This window comes from Eublepharis macularius, chromosome 2 (genome assembly GCF_028583425.1).
Source record: "Eublepharis macularius isolate TG4126 chromosome 2, MPM_Emac_v1.0, whole genome shotgun sequence".
NCBI classification, from domain to species: Eukaryota; Metazoa; Chordata; class Lepidosauria; order Squamata; family Eublepharidae; genus Eublepharis; species Eublepharis macularius.
In genome coordinates, this window is record NC_072791.1 from 162,523,784 (window position 1) to 162,540,761 (window position 16,978).

General features: G+C 40.0%; 2 protein-coding genes across 4 annotated transcripts; one reads left to right on the forward strand and one right to left on the reverse strand.

The window, feature by feature from the left end:
- The first annotated feature begins 1,523 nt into the window (after window positions 1-1,523).
- On the forward strand, window positions 1,524-6,363 carry TMEM177 (transmembrane protein 177). Of its 2 annotated transcripts, none has more exons than XM_054972058.1 (2): window positions 1,524-1,594; window positions 5,145-6,363. In XM_054972058.1, exon 2 carries the CDS (start codon window positions 5,159-5,161, stop codon window positions 6,095-6,097), a length of 939 nt encoding a protein of 312 aa, XP_054828033.1. In that variant the 5' UTR covers window positions 1,524-1,594; window positions 5,145-5,158; the 3' UTR covers window positions 6,098-6,363. The 2 variants fall into 2 exon arrangements, with proteins under 2 accessions (XP_054828033.1, XP_054828034.1); XM_054972059.1 differs by having other exon boundaries at window positions 1,540-1,594; window positions 5,142-6,363.
- Window positions 6,364-7,739: 1,376 nt separating this feature from the next.
- On the reverse strand, window positions 7,740-15,661 carry LOC129323686 (fibrinogen-like protein 1-like protein). Of its 2 annotated transcripts, none has more exons than XM_054970261.1 (3): window positions 15,617-15,661; window positions 14,787-14,979; window positions 7,740-8,626 (listed from the first exon to the last, which is right to left on the reverse strand). In XM_054970261.1, exons 1-3 carry the CDS (start codon window positions 15,650-15,652, stop codon window positions 7,974-7,976), a joined length of 882 nt encoding a protein of 293 aa, XP_054826236.1. In that variant the 5' UTR covers window positions 15,653-15,661; the 3' UTR covers window positions 7,740-7,973. The 2 variants fall into 2 exon arrangements, with proteins under 2 accessions (XP_054826236.1, XP_054826237.1); XM_054970262.1 differs by lacking the exon at window positions 15,617-15,661 and adding an exon at window positions 15,063-15,146.
- Window positions 15,662-16,978: the final 1,317 nt, after the last annotated feature.

Consider the following 16,978-nt stretch of genomic DNA (forward strand, 5'->3'; position numbering starts at 1 on the left):
AAACAAACAAATAAATAAATAAAAATACTGTCAGAAACTAAGACTTGAAGGCTGGCAATACTGTTCTGGTTACCTAGCAAACCACACAATGGCCACTGCAGAGGGCATTAGACACTCTCTCAGGGATCTTCTGCAAATATTGCTTAAAGATCTTATTCCAGACCTCTCTTATCAAAGGAAGCTAAGCCCAGTAGCACTGCCTTCCCACTGCTTAGGAAAATAAGGAGTACAAAACATACACTGAAGACCCACAAAAATGTCTGAAGAAGTCAAGAGAAGGGATAAAGCTCTTAGGACTGAATGAACACTGCATTGCCGGTTTTCCTCAGGGTAAGAATACAAAGACCAGGAGTTTGTTTTTAAAAGTCAAATCTCAAGAATTAGAAGTTTACAATGGTGTGTGCACAGGGTGGAAAATCGTATTGATAATGGCATCACAGTTGCCCACAACTTTGGAGAAACCACACTGCACATCAGCAACTGAAAGACCAGATTTTCAAGATACGAACTTTCCAGAGTCAAAGCTCCCTTTGTTGGATATCTGACGAAGAGTGCTTTGACTCTTGAAAGCTCCATACCCTGAAAATCTAGTTGGTCTTTAAGGTGCTCATGTGCAATGTGGTTTCTTGCTTTTCGACTGCAAACCAACATGGCTACCTGACCGAAGCTATCTACATCGTTCATAAAGTAGGATGCTATTTGAATTGTGTGCAAGGAGTAACAAGTACACTTATGGCTCAATTTTTTTAAAAAAAATGATTCTCCTAAAGGGAACACCATTGTGCAGCAAATAGTCTTTATCATCTGCTTCTTTTAAAATATTAATTCCGCAACAAGCAACACAATAAAAACAGAAAGGCTTAAAGGGGAGCTGTTCACAGAGGTTTCTCACAAAATGTCTCCCAGCATTCCCGTGATAAACGGCTGTTGCTTCCCCCCAAGCCTCCTTGTGGTTTGCACAGCTGTGCGTGGTAGGCAGGGGCAGGCAGGTTTGCCAGGCAGCAGCTGTGGCCAACTCAGCAGCTGCCCTTGGCTCTTCTTCCCCTAAGGCATGGTTAAATCAAAAGCCACATATGTCTGCAGCCTGGCAGAGAGGAATGAATGAGGCCGTGATGAGTTAGGCTCCCCTTTATACACTACGTAGAGATATCAGCCGCTTAGGAAACATAAAGGGACTGGAAAGAAAATGACTTCTTAGCGGAGCCAAATGATAACCGCAGAAATAACATCTGCAGCCGTCGTTTCCACTTCTTTGCTCGCGGGGGGTGGAATAAGACTTGTACAAACTAATCTCCGTAGTAGCTGCTGCGGGTCTTATTAAAATATAACATATTCATTGTTTTCTCCACCCTCCGGGGACTCTGGCCACGGTCCAGAAAATGAGCGTGAGGAAAAATGAAGCCGGGAAGCTCCATCCTTCTCCCGCAGAAGCGCCGCGCGTCGCTAGGGCAACCTCGGCTTCAACTTGTCACTCTCTCGGCTGCTGTGCCGCTTTCACGGCACTTTACTTTCTTTACGGCACCCACGTGTGCGTGGGTGCTTTCTCCTTGAGAGTGTCTGAGGCTGGTTGCTGCGGCTCAGAAGCGCAGCCTGGGTAGGTGAAAGCGGGGTGGGGTGGCAGTTTGTTCGGGGTGGGGGCGGGGGAGGATCTGCTTTGTCCACCAGGCCTCTATTCTCTGTGTGGTAGCGACTAGGGAGTGTTTCCCGCATTTTAAAAAGGGTAGATGGAAAAAGGAAACGGATGGGCTGCCTGCTTTGTAATACAAATATTTCAGTATTCTGCTGGAGAAGCGTAACAGTTTGATTTTGCAGAACAAGATCTGAATCCAGTAGCACCTTAAAGACCAACTAGATTTCCAGGGTATGAGCTTTCGAAAGTCAAAAGCTCCCTTCTCAGATTTTTTAAAGAGTATGTACTGTGAGAACGTAAACGGATGAGGAGGAAGAAAGTCAGTTGCAATAATTCGGCAATTAAGTTCCGAATTAATTAGAACCTGATACCTAACATTTTGTGTTCAGCCGTGAAATAAAATGTGGCGATGCGCAGTTAGCAGAAATTGACTTCTTGTCCAATTGCCAAGTGGCAAATAGGGATGTATGTTATCCCATAGTTTCTGCTGCCTCAACAGGGTTTTGCAAAACACGAGCCTCACACCAGCCTTGAAGGCATGCACTGGGGGGGGGGGGGGGGAGATTAGGTTATAGTTAGTGTACTGTGGTTGCAAATGTATGTGTACAGGGAAAGATAGCATACATGGACCATAAGGCTGGTAATGGTGTGTAGAATAAGCAGTGGGATATTGAACTGTACAGAGTGGGAAAATTGTATTATTATTATTTTTGGCCATGCATTTCTGCCTGAAACTTTAATAGCCTTAACAATTAGGGAATAGGTTATCTGGAGGACTGACTATTCCAATATAGTCCAACATTTTCACTGGCCTGAGAAGGGTGTAATTCTGCTTAGGATAACACTTTGGCCTGGTGCAAAAAAAAAAAAGCCCTAGTAAATTAGGTGCTAAGCAACATGACAAGAGGAGGTAATTCCATAAGCAGTGCACTGCTACAAAGACAAACTGTTTTGTGGAGGGGGGACCACTAAAAGTCAAGGAAACATTAAGCACGGCCTCTGAAGAAGATCTTAATTCTTGAGCAGTCCCACATGGGGGGAAGCAGCCCCTCAAATACTCAGACTTTGGTCCATTTAGGGATTAAAATTAAGAACCAGAACCTTGAATTGAGTCTGGAAACATATAAGTCACCAATGCTGGTTTTTAAAAAACATATGTGACTTCACACCTGCAGTCAACAAAACTAGCATTTTGGACAAATTGAACTGCCGTGCTATTTCTCCATATATGGAAATGTTAATTTGAATGGGTAATAATCTAGAAAAACAATGCTCACAGTCACAACTGTTTTTCTGTCTGTCTCATGTATTCAGTGAGGTTGGCAGCTCCAGTTAATTCAGTGGGGAGAACTTTCAAATAAGGGTGCATAGTTCAAGTTCACTATCATTTTTATTTATGCAAGAACTATAATTTTTGGCTTGTGTCGAATTGCAAGTGGAGCACTGAGGGAACTAAGCTATTGTAAGATAACATTGTCAACTATGATATCTAGCAGGTGGACTTAGTTCTTGAAACTGTAACTAGTGATACTATATTTTGGGACTGAGGATGCAGAATTTGCAGGGGAGGTTCAGTTCATTTTACTTACAGAGAAAGTTTTCAGCAGGCCAGTGCCCTGGAGAACCACTGGCAATCAGGAAAAAGCAGACCCACGCTCTAGCAGCTCTCCAAGTACTGTTCAGATCTGGCTAGAAGTACCTGCAATGGGTGCCAGGTCACTGGTTGCTTTCTCTCCCAGAAGAGGAAGAGATTCAAAGGGAAATAGATTAAATAGGATGGAGATTCTGGATGTCTGAAGATAGGGCTGAAGAACAGTTTTTTGCGGAGCGATCAGAATGCAGGGCTGATGTGCAACTACACTAGTGGCCAAAATTGTGGAAACCTTTTGGAAAAGGTGCATTTTTGAGGTTTGATGGCTCATAACACCACTTTTTTTTTGGAGTAATACCATAAAATTATATATCAATGGAAAAATCATTTAATCAAGAATGTAATGCAACGAAGTTTGTTCAATTATCTGTATTCTATCAAATGTTATAGCCAAATGACCAGGAAAAGGAAGTACAACTGCTTAGGTTGATATGAAGTAGCTTTCATTTGATTGTAGCCATTCAACATAATACAATTAAAGAAATGGCACAAAGAGTTGACTGGTCACCCAGAAAGCAATGTAAAATAGTACTATTAAGTGAACAAGGCTACAGTTATGAAGAAATTAGAAGAAAAATTGGTGGAAACTTAACCAAAGGTGGCATTTCTAAATTTTTGAAGAGGTAAAAGGCAACTCAGTCACTACAAAACCAGACTGGTAAAGGCAGGAAAAGGTGCACACAAGCAAGGGATGATAGAAGAATTGAGAGACTGAGCCTAGGTGACAGAAGAAAATCATCGGGGTGTATACTGAACGAAATGGGGCAATTCAATGTGAAGTTGAGTGCAAGGACTGTTCGGCGCAGACTGGAGGAATTTGGTCTTAATGCTAGAATTCCATGAAAAAAACCATTGTTATCTCTCAAACAAAGGTTGAAAAGATCAAACTGGGCTAAAAGCCATGTTAACTGGACAGCAGAACAATGGGACAGTGTTATTTGGAGTGATGAGACCAAAATCTCCCTGTTTGGTAGTGATGGCATAAAATACGTGAGAAGAAGAATCGGAGAAGATTTGCATCCTGATAGCATTAGACCTACCGTGAAACACCCAGTTAGTGTTATGATATGGGGTTGTATGACATCAAAAGATGTGGGCAGAATTTGCATGATCAATGGCAATATAAATGCCCCAAAATACATAAATGAAATACTTGAGCCCAAACTGAAGCCTTCCACACATGATCTTTTCCAAGATAATGAAGCATTTATATTTCAACAAGATTCAGCTCCATGTCATGTTGCTGCTGTGTGCAAAAAGTGGTTTCAAGATAATCATATTCCACTGTTGGAATGGCCTGGGAATAGCCCAGAAAATCTGTGGAAAATCTATGCAGCTGACTAAAGAAACTGGTTAGTGAGAAGCAACCCAGAAATAAAACGCAATTAATAGAAGCAATAACTATCGTGGTTTCACATTATAACAGCTGCAGAACTAAAAAACTTGGTTCACTCCATGGGAAGGCATTGTAAGGCCGTAATTAAAGCAAAAGGTTACCCAACTAAGTATTAACTGACATGATGAGAATTGTATAACTCATTTTTTATGTGTTTCATTTTTCTTCTTTATAACCACTGTTCTAAAAATTTTTTCCATTGATATATAATTTTATGGTATTACTCCAAAAAAAAGTGGTGTTATGAGCCATCAAACCTCAAAAATACACTTTTCCCAAAAGGTTTCCACAATTTTGGCCACTAGTGTATTCTGTGTGTGTTTACTTGAAAGCAAGTTCAATTAAATTCAAAGGGAATTCCTAAGTAGCCCTCATTGATTTGCATCTGACAATCTAATCTTTACTCAGAAATAACTTCCACTGAGGTCTGCAAGTATTTTAATTCCTTCTTTCTTTGTCACAAGCAGGCTCGGAGTTGACTATGGCAACTCAGTTCCTGTGGAAGGCAGCAACCATGGTGGAGAGACACAGGACTGGTTTTCTAATTGCTTCCTGTGCTGGACTCTTTGGTGCCAACCTTACCTTTCACATCATCCCTCAGAAAACATTTAAACCTTTGTATCAGGCCTGGGCTACAGGGCAACCAGATGAGCTTTCAGGAAATTTACAGAGCCTGTTCCAGGACATTCTCAGTGTCATCCAAGTGAAGTCAGAAAACTGTTACCAAGCATTTGCAGCCTTCAGCTTCCATCCGGTTAGTGCTGGAATTTCATGGTTCCCTGCAGGCTGTGTTGTGGGCATCCCTGCCAGTTTTGATGTAACAGCCAGTGATGAGCATAGGATTGTCATGATTGAAGGCAAAGAAGTAGACTGGAAGAGCACAGAAGGCCTGGCCTTGAAGGAAGCCTTGACCCTTTCTTTGGAGGCTCAGAAGTTTGCCATTGCAAGAGAGGTCATGTACTTGCAAAATAACGGTCCCTTAATACATGCAGCCGTTGCTCCCATTTGTCTAGCTGGGACATATGTCTCTGGAGTAGCCATAAAACAGCTTCTGGGTTTATATTCTGGACCAATGGTGGTACGAGGCCTTTATAACCTAGCTATTGCGATGATTGGATTTATGGGTTACTGCCTGTTGTATGATACTGTGAGTCGGGCAGTAGATTATAGGACAGACAGAAGCACAGCCACCATTTCTACTGATTTTGCCAAAGGTGGGGTGGAGTTCTATAATAAAACCCTGGCCCAGAACAAGACTTTTCGTATGCTCATGGGCAAACAAGGGGAGAAGACATATGCCCCAAATGGTAATCTTTTCCCAAGATACTGGTTCAGATTAAAACATGCACCATACACTTCCAGAAGGGATTTGATTGTGAATATTTTAAGCATGTCCCAGGCACACACAGGGCATGATTGAATTTTAAACTTCTAAATTGTATTCTGTTTGGAACACTGGTTTTCATTTCTTATAACGTCGTTCGTATTTCCATTTGGGGGAAATACATCCTATATTCACTAGATGTCTGTCTTCTCAAAAATTAAAGCTGTACTTCAAAGGTTTTAAGTCCTACATGTCTCTAAAATCAATAAAGCTCAGAGAGTGTATTACTTTCCAGGCACTGGAAAGCACTGAGTTGGAAGAGTTGACATTTGTGTTTTGCATATTATTTTGAAGGAAAGAAATAAATTGTGCATGATAACACAAAGACTTTTGTGATCCTTTTAATGTAAAGAAGAAAGTGTAGAGATTGTGTGAATACTGGGTAAATGCAAAATCTCGTGCCCTTCATTAAAAGAAGAGGGGAAAGTAGTTCCTAACTCTTGGGTAGAAGAGAGAAAAGCTTTAATAAACATTAGATTTTTCTGTAGGTAATTCCCAAACTAATAAGAGCTTTCAGCAGAACATTTGATAGTATAGACTTTCTGCATTGCTGCCTTTTTCTCTGTAATGTCTACATGTACTTAGGTTGTATGTTCTTCCCTACTTCTGTTCTTCATGCCATTTGCAATGTCAGACTTTATCAGAAAATTTGAAAATTATTTGAAAAGCCAATAGCATGAAGATTGCCCCACAAAGAGGCTATTAGGTGCTTTCCTGGTTCAGGGGCAACTGCATTGGTGGGCTGTCTTAATGCCCTATTTCTGGACTTCCTGGAGTTATCTGTGGAAAGCCAGTGTAGTGTAATGGTTAGAGTGTCAAACTAGGATCTAGGAGACTTGGGTTGCCATGCAAGCTTGCTAGGTGTCCCTGGGCCAGTCACACACTCTCAGCCTAACCAACTTCACAGGGTTGTTGTGGAGGAAAAATGGAGTAGAGAACAATGCTGTAAGCCACTTTAGGGCTACATTAAGGAGAAAGGGAGAGTATAAATGAAGTGAATGGATTATTATAATTATTTATAGTCCGCCTTTCTCACTGAGATCCCAGGCCGATTACACAGTACAAATGAAAATACAGTCTTAACAGCTTGGACATTTACTGTGTACGGTACAATAATGAACAACTGCTAGGACATTCAATGGAACAAATACGTTAGGGTATGGTAGGAGAAGTTTGAAAAACATGCATAAAAGCAAGTACAAAGATGAAATCTTTCCGAAACAAAGCATAACTCATTTATATGGCTTAATAACAGCACAAAAACTTCTTTGAAGGCACATGTCTGCATCTGCAGACAGTACCGAACAGAGTAGCATATAATCCCTGTCCCTGCCAAGGTTTCTCTCTGAACTACTTCTTAGGACACAACCAGGATCCTACTCTAGTGTATTCATTCCTTACCCTTCCCAACAGCTAGCCTTCACCCATATATGTGAAGGGCTATGTGCCCGCCAAGGTCCTGACACATACTACTATTTTTTAATATGTATTGCAGTACACTAATAGACTTCTTGGTAGGTTTGTGGCTGAGGGAAAAGCCAATAAAGATATCCCTCCTATGGGATGTGATGGATTTTGTGAGTATTCTAAATAAAATACACGAAGGCAAAAATTTTGGGTTCAGAATTTACACAGCTGAAAAGTTTAAGTGACTTTTTAAAAAAAGAAATGACAGAGGTTTGTGCTGGCTGAAGAATTTTATTGGGGAACAGGAAGACTGCAATGTGGCAGTCAGAGACAAGGACATAAACATTGGTGTGAAAAACATTCCCATCTCCCCAGGGACAGTGAAGAAGCTACTAGAGTTTTAAAGGTAGAAAAGCAATGCAGTTTGCCATTTTACTGCTATTTTCCACTTGATGTTAAGACAACCAGTTCATAACATTACAGTCTGTACACATGACAGCACATTCTAAGCCCTGCTACAATACATGTGGATGGGCTTCAGCATTATAACAGAATGCCTGCAGTTTTCATCACACAGAGTGCCCCAGTGAATGCCACCTTTTCGATTTAGCTGTGCATCAAAGCATGAGTCATACCACCATCCCCCTCCGTGGATATCTGCACAATTTTCTAAAGTTGATCTGTCTTGATCCTTATCTTTACATGAGAACCTCATGTTGTCATGCAAATTTTTGGTCCGTGAGGAGCTGAGAGGATCCCCTGCATTACCTTCATACATCCCTAACTTCAGCCTATAACCATCTCCTTCATCTCTCAAGACAAAGCTGTCATATTCTGCATACTTATGATTGCCGTCGGCATCCACCAAGTTTATTCTGACTTTGTACCATTTCTGTTGGGTAATGAGACTGATATAATTGTTGCCTAGCCAGTGATCGTTCTCCAAGTCACCAAACCCAAATTTATAGGTTGACCATGTCTCTGACCAGGTGATTTCAGTGTTGAAGCTGTTCTTCTGGATCAGTGTCCACCCATTGCATCCATCCATGTAGCACTGGACCACAAGTTTGCGTGTGTTGTCAGGGCGTATTATGTAAAGACCACTCTCTGTGTGGCCTGTTTGAAACATTTCATCGCAGTCCCTCATGTAAGGGATAGCTAGGAAACAAAAGAGCAATCAGTTGTATCATACAGATAGATTCTATGGTATATAGTGTCAGGTGGAAAGGTATTTTTCTATTTCAGATTATAAGCATTATAAATTCAAAAAACAGGGTGCTGGGTTACGCAGGTCAAAATATGATGATGATGCTTAAGAATGTTAACTTTTTTCCAGCCATCTGTATAATAATTGGAGTGAGAAAATGAACATAAAATAGTATGCATGTTACTAATAGAGTTTCTTATCTGTAAAGTGGATTACAGTCTTTGAACGTGTTTGTCTTCACAGTGACTGTTGGCGGTTGTTTCTGTTGTACAGGATGGGAAGTCCAAGGAGATCTACTGCAGTAAAACTGCAGTATTTAAAATCAGGTTAGGAAGTGAAGTCCAATATGTTCCCCCAAGTGCCAAATAAGATGTTAGACTATAGTCACATGTAACATTAGCCTGATGGCTTCCTATCCAAAGCAGTCTTAGGTGGGAGGGATGCTAATTGCTCCTCTTAAAGATGATTTGGAATGGATGCCATAGAATTAATGGTACACAGAGCTACAGTGTAATGTGTATTTTAGGCATAGGATCAAACTAGACGTAAAAGCATCCTTGTGTCTACCACAGGGGTGCCACCATGATTTTTAAGTGATTTAAAAATTTCACAAGGGTCTGGTCCTGATTGGGCCTGTGGCAAGCTGAGGCATCCCTATCCCTGCCCCTGTGTTCTTGACTCCCCTCTGCATGCCTTTTAAGTGCTGAAGCAGCCACAAGGGGGGATGGGCATTTTTGCACTTGAAAAGGCGTGGGGGGAGGGATTACAAGAGTGCTCCCATCCGCCACAATGTGGGCCCAGTCAGGATTGGGCCTACTCTGCATTTTTAAATCACTTAAAAATGGCAGCATGCCTGCTGCATACATGAGGATGCCATCACGTCTAGTAGAAGGGTATGTTCATGCCATATCCATTCTGCAATGTAGAAGTGAGCTATTTTTTAATTATTTGCTTGGGCCTCCTGTTAATTTCTCCCCCTATTTTTCCCCTGATCCATTTTTACTTCTCAAAATACATCCTAATAGAATAAATGTTAGTAATTTTCCCTACATTGTTTAAAATAATCTTAATCAAATTGTTCTGATGATTCTTTTTGGTTTTATTATTAGTTGTATGTTCTAAGTTGGTATTTGGTATTTTATTTGTTTTTCATATCTGCTTTTTTATAAGATTTGCTTTTCTACCCAAACTTATAAAACCATATTAATACATGCATATACAAAACAAAACACAAAAATAATATTTTATATCTGATTATTCTAAGATATGTTCAAAGATAAAGCTATTTCAGAGATAAAGTTATTATTTATTTATATGGAACGTTTCTATGCCACCTCTTTGGGGAACCTACCTGAGACAGCTTACAAAATAAAACAGGACATCCTAAGTTATTAAAACCCAGCCTTCAAAAATACAGCTAAAGCATAAAACTAGGAGTAGCTTAAATTGGGTTTTAAAATATTTCTCAGGCTAAAAATAAACTATAAAACAAATGTGTGTTTTTTTAAAAAATCAGCCCTTTAATTAAAAGCCCGTGTAAACAGAAACATGTTTGCCTGGCACAAGGAACCTAGTGCAGTCACCGGGTGGGCCTCAAGTGACAGAGCGGTATTCCACAGCAATGTACCTCCACTGAAGACAACCTGCCTCTGGTACCACCCGCCTTGCCTCTGAAGGGAGCACACAGACCACCCACTTGGAAGATCGGGCACAACAATCAAACCTGGATGACCCAACTGCTGAAGCCTAGTGGTCAAATGGCTGGTCTGTGAATCAGCACCCTGCTGGCTTGAATCCCACTACAGTGATGAGCTTAGCAGATAGCCTTGAGTAAGACTCTCAGCTCCAGTTCTCCAGTTGTATTGTGAGGATAATAATAACCCTGACTTTGTTCACTCTGAGTGGGTCATTAATCTGTCTAATGTCACTCTCAGACATTAATCTGTCTCAGTAGGTCATTAATCTGTCTAGTGGTATATAAATTGTTGTGTTGTTGTTTTTGTTGTTGTTAGATGTAGTTAGCCTATGGTTAAAATGTGATATATGTAATCCTATAGTTATTAGTTCTGGCCTTCCAAAGCTAGCCAGAATGTTAGAAAGGCTTTACAGTGCTTTCAAAAGATGTCCAGGCTACAATGATTGCTATGGAGGAGCTCTTAACAAGGTACTCTGCAAGTAACAGGGCTGCTGCTGCGACCTGTCTCACCTCCCACATAATGCAGAAGAACAAATAAAGTACACAGATTTGAGCAAAAAATGTGTTTACAGCTGTAAAGTGGAAGTGGTCTAATAAGCACTGTAAATATGCAAAAGGACATTAAATATGCGAAAGGACTGTAAATACGCAAAAGGACATTAAAATCAGTTGTACAGTACTGAGGTTGCTGATCAGCAGGCAGCTACTGAATAAAATACAAAAAAAGTAAAGTGAGAGAGAGAAGCCAAAGTAAAAGGGCTGAGACAAAAGTGAGAAAGTACGAAGAATAATCAAGTGGGAGATGAGAGCTAAAAATGAAAAAGGGGAGGCTGGAAATTTTCTAGATAAAGAATTCAGAATAAAATATATGGGTTGGCAAGAGACATTTTTGAGAAATAGAGACAGTGAAAAAATTCCCTGATGGTTGAGTGACACGCCCTGTTTGTGCTATTGCTCATTTGTATGAATTGATATGAATGTAGATATATACAACATAACTCAGGACTTACTGTGGAAGCTTAACCAGTAAACAAATATAAGACAGCTACAATCAATACGTTATATGGTATATAGAATCAGAGTATTCAGTGCAATATTTCCAGAGAAAAATTCTTGAGTGGTGCCCTGCTAGCTCCTGCCTATTCATGTTCTTATCATATGCCAGATTTGCTCTTCAGTGGGAATAGTAATGCTGTTCTCTAACTCCTTCACATTTCTCCTTGCTGTGCTTAATAAATTCCCTTGCATGTGTATTGACTCATCCAGCTTAAGCACTGTAACCCACTCAAAAGAGGCTTTTCTTTTACTAGGTTTGTCTCCATTTAAATACATATACCTGGAGTACATATTGCACTGTAACACTGTCATAATATAACTTCAGCAACATAACTAGATACATCCCCGTATATATTTCCTTCATTTTCAGGAATTCCATGGTCAATCTGTCCCCCCTTTCTGCACTGTATTTCTGTTGTTTAAATGCCTTTTTTCTTCCCTTTACCCACTGATGAGAGCTTCAGCACCACTCTGGAAGTAGAAATAACACAGCAATTTCTGAAGATAATCCTCTCATGAAGCACTTAAGGAAACAAGGCCCTGTCTGAGAGACTACCCTTCCACAGTCTTCACTATTGTCTACATTATTGGCTTCTCGTGACCTTTAGTATACTGCCTAGTTTGTAGAATCAGACTTCATGAGTAGTAAAAGAGTGGTAGACCAGGGGCAGCAGAAGGTCCCTTGAGAGTCACCAGTCACTCTTCAAACAATTAAAAGTAGCTCTCTATTCCTCCTCCAACACTGCTGTAACCATCTTCTCATCCTTCCCTTTAAAGCTACCTCAGAAGCTTTTCCGCATTACTTTTGGGATGGGTGCAGGGGATCCCCTCTTCCCAGCCTCTTCCCCTGCCAGCTCTCATCTGGTCGACGGGGTGAGGGAACAGGCCCAGGTAACCCTGCAGGGCACTCTCATGTGCTCCAGATCACTTCCATGTCACATCAGGTAAGTCTCTGTATTGGGCCCCCCCCCCATCCCTTGCATTCAGGTAGGTGGGAGGTTGCTTTGAGAAAACTGCAAGAGAAAGGTTTCTCTACCTGAGAACTGTCTAGACCTGTTCTGAAATGCTGTAATCTGTGTAAAAGATGCCATTTTATGACTGGTTCCACCCAATGAGTCATTATTTTACAACTGGCTTCATCCTCCAGACCACCATTATGAAAAAAAATTAAGCAGCTCACAGAAACATAAAGTCTGTCATCCCCTGTGGTAGACTACGTCTGTCTCAGTTACTCTCTTGAGTAATGGTAGAATAGGTAAAATAATGTTTGGCATTTGTTCTATGGTTCAAGTGTTTTTGAAGTCACAAAAGACTAAAGTTATTACTCTGGAATATAATTTTGAATTTACTTATTTGGAAAATGTGTATGTCCAACAAGCAAAAATGCGTACCTTAGGTTATATAATCAAAATCAGATAAAGCAAACTTTCAAGGAGTAATTCTGTTCTCCAGATACCACTCCAGAAGTGAAAACAATCTGACCTATAAGGATGATCCAGCTCTATGATAAAATCAATATGACCTGGCAGTAATGGATTCATGGATACAAAACGTAATACCCTCAGAGGCTGAGGAAATAATAGGTTTCTTTAAAGTTCTTTCCAAGAAAGTAGGCACTGGCAGCGGTCTTTTTCCTTTCCAGAATGCATTTGAGTGAATCAAATGATAGAGCGTGTTTGAATTGTATTCCTTTTTTCTCAAAAGTGAAATTGTAAATGGAAATTTGGTATGAATAAATGAAGCTGCCTTGTACTGAGTTAGATCATGGGTCCATCTACCTCTGAATTCTCTACTAACTGGCAGCTGATCTGCAGGATTTCATGCAGAGAAAGACCTTTCCCAGCAACTACTGTCTGTGACCTTTAAACTGGAGATACCAAGGATTGAATCTGGTGTTTCGTGGCGCCATGAAAATGGAATCAAAATTACCTCATCCGCTTTGAAAATAGTGACATCAGAAATGGCATGGAAAAGCCACCAGCATTCATTGTGTGGTGTGCTATTTTTAGGATATGTGGAAATGGGCAAAGATTCCTTCTACTCCACCACCATCATCCCATATAACTCAGATTCAACCAAAAATAAATCACATGGCCTCTCAGGCCCCAGAGGCCTCTCAGAATTTTGTCTCTCTAGCTTCCTCTCGGTGTCCTGAGTTGGTAAGTAAAACCACTACACTCATATTTCCACATTAATATGCCATCAAGATTTTCAGAAATGAAAACTTTTGAACTGTCTTCCTCTGCATTTAGGAATATTAGCATTGCTAATAAATTTATGTATCTGATTCTGTGTTTTTAAAAGCCAACACATACTGCAGTGATGGAATTCTAGTTTGTTCATATTAGATGTAAATTATTCACATTAGAACTATTTTCGTAACTATTAAAGTACATATTACAGTATACAAATGGTGGTTGGCTATATTCACACAGTTCAACCATTTTTCAAGGGAATATTGAAATAGGTTTGAAATGTATGCCATATTGGAGACTGAGAGCATTGTAGTGCAATCCTAAACAGATTTACACCTTTCTAAATCCATTAGGAATATTAGCATTGCTAATATGGATTTAGATGGATGTAACTGTAGGATTGCAATGCTTGGGAGGACTTGTGGAGAAAATGATGAGATTTTTTCTTAAGAGAATGCACTCATTAACAAACCAGGTTGGTGGTTAAAGACAATGATCCATTATCAATCAAGATTCATAAATACCTTTGCACTCTAGCTACACTAGAGATATACAGAGAGATATTTTAAAACCTGGATATGGAAAGATTGTCATAAAAACTCCTATTTTGATAGTGTTATAAAATCATACTGCTTAAATCTCTAGAAACACTGATAGTCAGTCGTCAGAGCATTTATATAGGGAGACTGCTGAAAACTGATCATGCAATTTAAAGTGTATATTATAATTTTTTTAGAATGATTTCTATCTAAACATTACCATGAATACTCACTGTGTAGAGGTTTGTCTGACAGCTATGAGGGAGTAGTAGTTACCAAAAAATGATCTATGAGAATATTTTAACTGTTTCAATAAACTCTGTTCAAGACAGGTTAATTTTATGCTTAGAAATATGTATTTGAGTAACATCCAGCAACTGAGCATGAAATTAAAAAAACTAAATGAAACTGAGAAGCACAATTAAGCTTTGCTTTGGGGCATGGATGGTATCTTTGAGAAGGGTAATTCACTGGAACTGAGATTGTGCAATTTGGACAGGAAAAAGAAATGTCTCCAATATTGATGGAGAAGAATTTTCTTTATGTTAGTTAGGCAGTTAGGTACTATGATCATTATTGTTTTACAATATCTGAAATAAACTGAAAAACAAAGATTTGTTTTTACCTGTTCTTGAGATAGCAGTAAAACGGTTCACAATTTTAGAGGCATTCTTGACATGTTCTATGTTGATTACATCTGCGAGACGTTTCTTCCACAAATCGTCCGTCAGTTCCACTGAACTTGTCATATGGAATGCAAAAAGGAAAGCAACTGTAGCAAGCAGGACATTTAGGGGATGCATTGTACAGGCACAGATCTGAAAGAGGCCACACACATACGCATTAATATCTGCAGGTGATTCATACACCTTGGGTGTAACTGGCTGCTTAATAAACTTACAGTGCTTTTTAGAGCTAAATTCAAATGGAGAAAATGGCTTGGCAGATTCCTGGTTTATATTTTATATGATGATGTTAAGATCCTGGATGACTAAGCTTGTTACTGGTTAACATCAGGATGCAGTATTTACCAATGCTGAAAATAAGTACTATAACAGCTGCTAGACTCAACTGTGATGTTTGTTTTCCTGCCCATGAAATAGTACCATGTGCAAGGTGCAAATTATTTTTACCTAAAGTCAATATACTGGGAAGGTACCATTCCTCTGCAGAGGCATCTATAAGAAAAAATACTACATAAACGATAATGTGTTCGGTCTTTGTTACAGTGGCACATCAGGGAAGAAGGAAAGTTTCCTGTTAATAAAAAGAATACTGTATGATGTTTCAAAGAAATACTAAATTATTGACTAGCATGACCACCATACTTCCAGGGATGGGAGGGATAATTTCTGTGCTCATACTGCAACAAGAAACATTGGCTGCACTGCTATGAAAATGTTGCATTGCATCCTCTCACGATAATCTCTCTATGAAACCATAGTAAAAAATGACCTGATGGATGATCTGCCTTAATCCTCTGTTCCACATAAAGGTATCTTGTCGGGAGAGCCTATATTTCTGTATCCCAGTGATGCATATATAACGAGTTGGATCCTGTGAAATGTGAACAGAGAAGATTCATGGTCATGGATCTTTTCAACATTTCCACTCCCACAACACAGCATCCTTTTGTCCCAAGAAAAGCAGATGCCAGAGGAAAAGGAGCCTTCATGGGCAACCTGTTCTGCTACAATGTGATAGGAGAATCAGGTGAAATCATCAGTTCTTGCACCAGTAAAAAGTACTACAGGTAGAAGAACCAAGAGGAGCAATTTTACTTAATTCCCCCTCCTTGCAGTCTTTCCATTCTAAATTATCTTTTCCATCTATGAAGGTTTCCCCAATGCCCCATCATGAACTTTTCATAGGTAAAAATGGGCTGTGTGTGCGTGTGCGTGCGTGTGTGTGCGTGTGCGTGCACACGCGCAGAGACACATCTCCTTCAGCAACCACCTTGTGCTTGTGCTTCATAAGGTCACACCAGTATTTCCAGGGATTTTTATTGCAAATCAAAAGGATAAAAAAGCAAACCAAATGCTGTATGAAAATTCAGAGTTGGGTCTGCTGGAGAAAAAAACCCAGCTAGTCTGAAACATAGACCTAGGATTGGAAGACCTGCAAGACACACCTGAGAGGATTTCAGAGAGGCTAGAACTATTTGTGCATTTGATAAGTCAATGTGAACCTCCAAAAGATATACTAGCCTTGTCAGCTTGCATTCTGGTTTGCTTGTATCACAAACCCTTGTCTCAGGCTTGGGCTGACCTTCCCCTGCTCTGAGGTAAAACTTCTCTCTAAGCCTATGAAGCTGAATACTGGGCTGGGAAGCTTTTAGTAGCATGGTTGATGTTAAGCTTCAACTTTCTTTCTTGTCTCACCCTTAGGAACATATAAATGGTATAGATCCAGAGGAGTTAGCCGTGTTAGTTTGTAGTAGCAAAATCAAAAAGAGTCCAAGTCTAAGTAGGGGAAAGATCAGAGGTTTGCACTTAAACAAAAACTGGCACACAAGGCTTGGGGAGATTCAAAAGGTAACAGGTTTTTTACAAGTTGGTAAAATAATGGAGAGGTTTTTGTACAGAATACTTCACTGGTGTGAAGCACAAAACACTTGATATGATTCTTAAAGTGCTGGCTGGTGTTATCAGACTTAAAGATGTTAAAGTGAGTTCTTTCAGAGGTTGGCACTGCTTCATAAATACTTCACTTTTCACACACAGACACAGCACAACTTCCCCTCCTCTCCGGACCCTAGGGTACTCCACTGAGCCAAACCCTTTCAAGATACTGAGCAGGTTTTATAGTTATGAGCTA

What these genes read in the sequence shown, in the direction of transcription:
- LOC129323686 (XM_054970261.1), bottom strand. Translation starts at nt 15,652, where the DNA reads ATGTGGAACAGAGGATTAAGGCAGATCATCCATCAG. An exon ending in TAAGGCAGATCATCCATCAG is followed by an intron (nt 14,980 to 15,616) that starts GTCATTTTTTAC and finishes GGCCTCTTTCAG; the next exon opens with ATCTGTGCCTGTACAATGCA. An exon ending in TACTGCTATCTCAAGAACAG is followed by an intron (nt 8,627 to 14,786) that starts GTAAAAACAAAT and finishes TTTGTTTCCTAG; the next exon opens with CTATCCCTTACATGAGGGAC.
- TMEM177 (XM_054972058.1), top strand. Translation starts at nt 5,159, where the DNA reads ATGGCAACTCAGTTCCTGTGGAAGGCAGCAACCATGGTGGAGAGACAC.